This window comes from Malurus melanocephalus, unplaced genomic scaffold, assembly GCF_030028575.1.
Source record: "Malurus melanocephalus ecotype Western Australia unplaced genomic scaffold, MMel_1.1 scaffold_340, whole genome shotgun sequence".
Lineage (NCBI taxonomy): Eukaryota > Metazoa > Chordata > Aves > Passeriformes > Maluridae > Malurus > Malurus melanocephalus.
The window spans coordinates 357,670-365,404 of NW_026623572.1; the positions used below are offsets into that span (position 1 = coordinate 357,670).

At 51.5% G+C, this 7,735-nt stretch overlaps 1 protein-coding gene across 1 annotated transcript in view; it reads left to right on the plus strand.

The window, feature by feature from the left end:
* The window catches only part of WSCD2 (WSC domain containing 2), a 14,853-nt gene that overhangs the window by 3,527 nt on the left and 3,591 nt on the right, over positions 1-7,735 (plus strand). The window contains exons 3-7 of the mRNA XM_057378086.1: positions 2,346-2,534; positions 3,285-3,406; positions 4,720-4,894; positions 5,643-5,807; positions 7,407-7,607. Coding sequence (XP_057234069.1) covers positions 2,346-2,534; positions 3,285-3,406; positions 4,720-4,894; positions 5,643-5,807; positions 7,407-7,607 — 852 coding nt within the window. The remainder of the gene's footprint in view (positions 1-2,345; positions 2,535-3,284; positions 3,407-4,719; positions 4,895-5,642; positions 5,808-7,406; positions 7,608-7,735) is intronic.

Here is a 7,735-nt window from a genome sequence, read left to right on the forward strand (position 1 = left end):
CCACCTCCATGAATCCCTGTGTGCCATCTCCATTAATCCCTGTGTGCCACCTGTGTGAATCCCTGTGTGCCACCTCCATGAATCCCTGTGTGCCACCTCCATGAATCCCTGTGTGCCATCTCTATGAATCCCTGTGTGCCACCTGTGTGAATCCCTGTGTGCCATCTCTATGAATCCCTGTGTGCCATCTCCGTGAATCCCTGTGTGCCACCTGTGTGAATCCCTACATGCCATCTCCATGAATCCCTGTGTGCCACCTCTGTGAATCCATTTGTGCCACCTCCATGAATCCCTGCGTGCCACCTCCATGAATCCCTGTGTGCCATCTCCATGAATCCCTGTGTGCCACCTCTGTGAATCCATGTGTGCCATCTCCATGAATTCCTGCGTGCCATCTCCATGAATCCCTGCATGCCACATCCATGAAGCCCTGCACACAATTTCCATCAATCCCCATGCTGCATCCCCAGGAATTCCTGCACGCCATCCCAATCAATCCTTTCTCACCATCCCAATCAATCCTTTCTCACCATCCCAATCAATCCTTTCTCACCATCTCCATCAATCCTTTCCCGCTGTCTCCATCAATCCCTGCCCACCACCTCCATGAATCCCTGCACAGAGTTCCCATAAATCCTTTCCCATAGGATGGGATGGGATGGAATGGAATGGAATGGTCCCATAGGATAGAATGGAATGGAATGGAATAGAGTAGGATAAACTAGGATAGAATAGAATGATATTATAGGATATGATATGATCAATTAGGATATGATAGGATAGGAGGTAGGATGGAATGGAATGAAATAGAATGCAATTATATGATATGATAGATTAGGATATTATAGGAAAATAGGATAGGAGATAGGATGGAATATGATGGGATGGAGTGAAATGGTAGGATAGAATTGGCTAGGAAAGAATAAGGATAGGATTGAATTGCAGAATGGGACAGGATAATGGAAAAGATGGGATAGGATAGGATAGGATAGGATAGGATAGGATAGGATAGGATAGGATAGGATAGGATAGGATAGGATAGGATAGGATAGGATAGGATAGGATAGGATATTTTCAGTTGGAAGTTCCCTACAACAATCACCAGCTCTAAAACAAATCCCTGGAATGCAGTGCTGATCCNTGAGCGGTAGGGATGGTGACAGGCTCGGGGGCTCCGTGAATCCCTGTGTGCCACCTGCGTGAATCCCTGTGTGCCATCTCCATGAATCCCTGTGTGCCACCTGTGTGAATCCCTGTGTGTCACCTCCGTGAATCCCTGTGTGCCACCTCCATGAATCCCTGTGTGCCACCTCCGTGAATCCCTGTGTGCCATCTCCATGAATCCCTGTGTGCCATCTCCATGAATCCCTGTGTGCCACCTGTGTGAATCCCTGTGTGCCATCTCCGTGAATCCCTGTGTGCCATCTCCATGAATCCCTGTGTGCCATCTCCATGAATCCCTGTGTGTCACCTCTGTGAATCCCTGTGTGCCACCTCCGTGAATCCCTGTGTGCCATCTCCATGAATCCCTGCATGCCACATCCATGAAGCCCTGCACACAATTTCCATCAATCCCCATGCTGCATCCCCAGGAATTCCTGCACACCATCCCAATCAATCCTTTCTCACCATCCCAATCAATCCTTTCTCACCGTCTCCATCAATCCTTTCCCGCTGTCTCCATCAATCCCTGCCCACCACCTCCATGAATCCCTGCACAGAGTTCCCATAAATCCTTTCCCATAGGATAGAATGGAATGGAATGAAATGGAATGAAATTGAATAGAATAGAATGGAATAGAAGAATAGGATAGGGTAGAATAGAATAGAAATAGAATAGAATAGGATAGGATAGAATAAGATAGGATGGAATAGAACAGAATAGAACAGAATAATATTATAGGACATGATACGATCAATTAGGATATGATAGGATAGGAGATAGGATGGAATGGAATGAAATAGAATGGAATTATATGATATGATGTGATAGAATAGGATATTATAGGAAAATAGGAGATTGGATGTGATATGATGGAATAAAGTGGAATAATAGAGTAGAATAGACTAGAAAAGAATAAGGTCAGGATAGCATTGCAGAATGGGATAGGATAATGGAAAAGATGGGACAGGACAGGACAGGACGGGATAGGATAGGATAGGATAGGATAGGATAGGATAGGAATAGGATGGGATATTTTCAGTTGGAAGTTCCCTACAACAATCATCAGCCCTAAAACAAATCCCTGGAATGCAGTGCTGATCCCAGCACCGTCACGAGCAGAAATGCTCCTCCCAAACCCCCTGGAGCCGGGGGGATGTGCTGAGATCCCATCTCCCCCTCGGCAGGGGATACCTGTACGCTGGGCTGGAATTCGGGGCCGAGTGCTACTGCGGGCACAAGATCCAGGCGTCCAACGCCAGCGAATCCGAGTGCAACATGGAATGCAAGGGCGAGCGCAGCAACACCTGCGGCGGCATCAACCGCCTCTCCATCTACCGCCTGGAGCTGGCCCAGGAATCCGCCCGCAGGTGTAAGTTGGAGGCATCCATGTGGGTTTTCCCTGGAATGTGGGGATCTCCTCGTGGTGTTGGAGGGGTGATCCCGGTGTTCCTGTGCTGTTAGAGCTGGGTCATGGTTCCATGGAGAGCCTGGGAGTGTTTTATTCCTGGAAACATCAGGAATYGCCCTGTGGGGAATGCTGCCAGCTGGGGTTGGGTGGAATAAGAAATCCAGCTGGAGTTCAGGGAATATTTGTGAGACTTTAGATGGAGATTTCTTTCCAAATAGCCAAACAGGACCATCAGTGTGTCCAGTGTGGAAACGACATGAGGAAATTCCAGACAGGGCTGAGCATGCTCCCTCGTTTGGCTCMTAATTAGGCAGCTCTATAATTACCCACATTCCCTGCTCGTCTTTCCTCATATCTGAGGAATGGGCAAGAGGGAGGCAGCAGCCAGGAATGCACAGGGGCTGAGGGATGGGATCCCAATGCTGGGAAGGGCCAGAGCAAACCTGGCCCCGCTCTCCTTCCTGGCTTCAACCCTGGGATCACAGAGGGAAAAAAAATAACAAAAAAAATTATCCCTGATTTTGCTGCCAGGGTTTTGCTCCGTTTTTGCACCATCAGCAGCCAGATGATCCTCATCCAATGTGGCTGCACTGCCGGAGGGGCCAGGAGCCGTTGGAGCAGTCAGGAATGCCATGTCACACTGTCACACAGAGTGGCACTGGTGACATTTTTGGGGTGTCACTTGGGCCTCTGTCTCCGTCTCTCTTCCAGACGGAAGCGCGATATTCCGGGGGTGCTTCCGCCGGCCAGAAAACGTCTCCATCGCCCTGCCCGCCAGCCAGCTCATGCTCAACATGTCCGTGGATAAATGTGTGGATTTCTGCACAGAAAAGGTACTGGGATAAACTTCACTTCTTCGTCTTCGTTTCCATCGTCGTCATCAGGGTCACACCAGATTTGAACCCGGTTTAGGGACATGGTTTTTGTGTATCCRAACAGCAAAGGAATAAATGGATTTGTGTGAGGGGACAGGAAGCAGCAGCAACCCCAGGAAAATTTGGGATGGATCATCCCARAATTGCAGTTTGGGTTGGGAGGGATCTTTAAAGGCCACCACGGGGTTCTGCTCTGGTCCAAGGGTTCCATCCTGGGGCTTGGTGCCGGTGAGAAGGGAGGGGAAAGAATGGCAGTGGGAATTGCTGGAATGGGCTGAAAGGATGCAGAAAATGGTCTGGAACCATGCTGGAATAGGTTGGAAAGATACTGGAAATAAGGTGTGAGGATACTGGAATTGGAATGATTTTGGAATGGACTGGAATGATGCTGTAAAGGTCTGGAATGAGGCTAGAATGGGATGGGGTGATGCTGGAATGGCCTGGAACAATACTGGAATGTTCTGGAATCATGCTGGAATTGGGCCGGAAGGACGCTGGAATTGGGCCAGAAGGATGATGGAAATAAGGTGGAAGGATGCTGGGATGGTCTGGAATTAYGCTGGATTTGAAAGGATGCTGGAAAGGCCCTGGAATGATGCTGAAAATCATCTGGAATGATGGTGGAATTGGAAGGATGTTAGAATGGTCTGGAATGATGCTGGAATACTTTGGAATGGTCCTGGAGTGGTCAGGAATGGTCTGGAATGGTGCTGGAATGGTCTGGAATGATGGTGGAATTGGAAGGATGTTGGAATGGTGCTGGAATGGTTTGGAATGGTCCTGGAATGATCTGGAATGGTCTGGAATGGTCCTGGAATAGTTTGGAATGGTTCTGGAATGGTGCTGGAATGGTTTGGAATTATCTGGAATGGTGCTGGAAGGGTCTGGAATGATGGTGGAATTGGAAGGATGTTGGAATGGTGCTCAAATGGTTTGGAATGGTCCTGGAATGGTCTGGAATGATCTGGAACGGTCTGGAACAATGCTGGAATGGTCCTGAAATGGTCTTGGGACGGTTTGGAATGGTGCTGGAATGGTCTGGAATGGTCTGGAATGATGGTGGAATGGGAAGGGTTGGAATGGTCTGGAACAATGCTGGAATTGTCTGGAATGTTGCTCAAATGCTTTGAAATGGTTCTGGAATGGTCTGGAATTGTCTGGAAGGACATTACAACCACCCCACACCCCTCAGCGGGGCCGGGTGCATACGGGGGGTGACAGCTGTGTCCCGGGGGATGAGGACAGTGCCATTCCCTCCTCCCACCCCGCAGGAATTCCCGCTGGCAGCGCTGGCGGGCACCACGTGCCGCTGCGGCTTTCCCAGCACGCTGTTCCCGCTGCACGAGCGCGAGGACGAGCAGCTCTGCGCCCACAAATGCGCCGCCGAGGAGTTCGAGAGCTGCGGCTCCGACGAGTTCCTGCTCGTCTACCAGACCCAAGTGCAGGGTGAGCTTTTCCCCAGCYTTTTCCCGGGAATGCCAGCAGGGAGGGTGAGCTCCCAGAATCCTGTTAAAAGCCGATTTTTTTTTTAATTCCATGGGAAATGGATTTGCCCCCGGACAGGTTGGGATTGCTGCCTGACTCAGCTGCCTCTGGATGGGTTCCTCCTTCCCAGAGCTTCTCCCTGATCCTCTCTGTGATCCCATCCCTGCTATCCAGAGGGGACAAACTCCAGGGAAACATAAAGAGGGAAAAAAAAGCTGTCACCAGGTAGAAAATTCCCAAGAGGGTTCCTGTCCTCCAGCAGGACCGTGGAGCACAGGGAGAAGGGAAAACTGTTCCTGGGAAAGGAAACGGCTGAAGGGAGCGAGGGCCCAAATTTGGGTAGTTTTGGGTCAGAGCTGGTCAGTTTTGTCACAATCCTTTGGTGTTTGGGGCTGTGCTGGAAATGCTGCTCGTTGATCCATAAAAAAATCAGGAGCATTGCTTGACACAGGGATCATTGTTACTCACTCTTCACCAAGCATGGATCTGGAAATGACAGAAAATTTTTAGGATAAATCCTCCTTTAGGGTGTTTAGGACTCTTTGGGGTGTTCAGAACCCTTTGGGATGTCCCTCCATGCCTCAGGCAGGGCACCTTTCCCCATCCTCACCCCAATCCCGGCATTTTTCCGGGAGCAACAACATTTCCCAAGATATCCCAGTGGGAACAGCACCTTTCCACGCCACATTCCCGATATTTTCCCCTGCAGACAACCGCTGCATGGACAGGAGGTTCCTCCCCAGCCGGGCCAAGCAGTTGGTGGCCCTGGCCAGTTTCCCTGGAGCCGGGAACACGTGGGCCCGGCACCTGATCGAGTTGGCCACCGGCTTCTACACCGGCAGCTACTACTTCGACGGGTCCCTCTACAACAAAGGTGAGGTGACAACGCTGCCAGGGTGCCAGAGAGGCTGGGGACAGTGCTGGTGACATCCTGGGGTGCTGCAGAAAGYRGGGAGTGGAGCGGGGTGTGACCAGYGCTGCTCTATGGGGTGGTTTGGGGTGGAGGGTCCCGGTGAGAGAATTCATCCCTGAGAGCATGGGGAGGYSCTGGRATAAAATTCCCAGAGAAGCTGTGGCTGCCCCTGGATCCCTGGAAGTGTCCAGAGCCAGGCTGSACAGGGCTTGGAGCAATCTGGGATAGTGGAATATGTCTCTTTCCAACCCAAAGCATTTTGGGATTCTGATCCAAAGAGCTGCCCCCATTGCAGGGGGAGGGCCCAACACCCGTTCCCCCAATTTAGAACCACTCACAACAATTTTATCCAGMGAGCTTGAAGGATTCTCCTGTTATTCCTCCCCTTTTTGTGGCTTTGAGAGGAAATTCCCCATTCCTCCTCAGCTGTGGTGGAGTTGGGATCTGTGCCTGGGGCACCCACRTGGTCAGTGGGGTTTGTACCCAGGKTATTCCCWAAATCCCCATTTTCCCAACACCACAGGCAGCACATTCCCTCCAAATTCCTGCCAAATCCAGCCTTCCAGAGAGCAGATGCTCGGTGAGGGATGCTGTCCCAGCCCCCAGGGTGCAGCAGCATCCCAGGGAAGGGAAAAGCCGTGGCTGGGTTTTGTTCCTCCACCCGAGCGTGGGCTCCGCGTTCGTTCCCAGTCGRAGGGGCCGGGAGGTATCCAGGCAACGGGTGGATTTATCCATCCAAGAGCCAATTACACCTCTCTAATTGATGGGATATGGCTCCTTGCAGCTTTTCCCCCGCTCCAGGTGCATTCCAGGGGTTGGGATTGATGCTGGCTCAGCCCCATGATCTGTCCCCTCTCTGGACTCCCCCATGGCATCACCCCCACTTTGGGCTCATCTGCTGCCCCACAGTGATTTTCACTTCCTTTATTTCTTTAAAGGAAACAGACTTTAAACTGTGATTGGGAAGATTAAAGCCATGAAATCTGCTTTTGACCCCACTTGGCTGAGTGTGGCCAGGGAGGTGTCACCCTGAGGGGCCCCTGTGACTGCGAGCCACCCACTCATGAATTTTATGAGACTCATGACATGGGAAAATTAATTATTTCCATCTGGGAGAGGGATGCAAACCCTCCTTCACGCCCCAGCTGCTTTCATCYGAGTGGATTTTGCAACCTGATATCCCTGTGTCATTCCCTTTTGTGGAACCAGGGGATTGTTTGGGTTGGAAAAGCCCTCTGAGACCGAGGCTGCCAAGGCCACCATGTCCCCAAGTGCCACATCCACTCRGCTTTTAAACCCTTCCAGGGYGGAGGCTCCATCACTGCCATGCCAGGGACATTTAGGGTGGAGATATTTTCCCTGATATCCCATCTAMACCATCCCAGCACAGCTTGAGGCCATTTCCTTTAATCCTGTCCATTTTTCCCTGGGAACAGACCCCCATCCCGGCTGCCCCCTCCTCTCAGGGARTTGTGCAGAGCCAGAATTTTCCCCCTGAGCCTCTTTTCTCCGGGCTGAGCCCCTTCCCCAGCTCTGTTAACCCCAGCTCTGTCGGGGCAGGATTCAAGGGYGAGCGGGATCACTGGAGGAGCGGGAGGACCATTTGCATCAAGACCCACGAGAGTGGGCAGAAGGAGATCGAATCCTTCGACTCGGCCATCCTGCTCATCCGCAACCCCTACAAGGCCCTGATGGCCGAGTTCAACCGCAAATACGGGGGACACATCGGCTTCGCCGCCCACGCCCACTGGAAGGGCAAAGGTAGGGCTGGGAATCTGCTGGGAAGTGGCTGGGAAAGGCTGGATTTTGGTGTCCATGGGGGAATTTTGGGCTGTGACACCGTTTTGGGGCCGTCTCCTGATGCAATCTTGGATGGCAGAGGGCTTCTG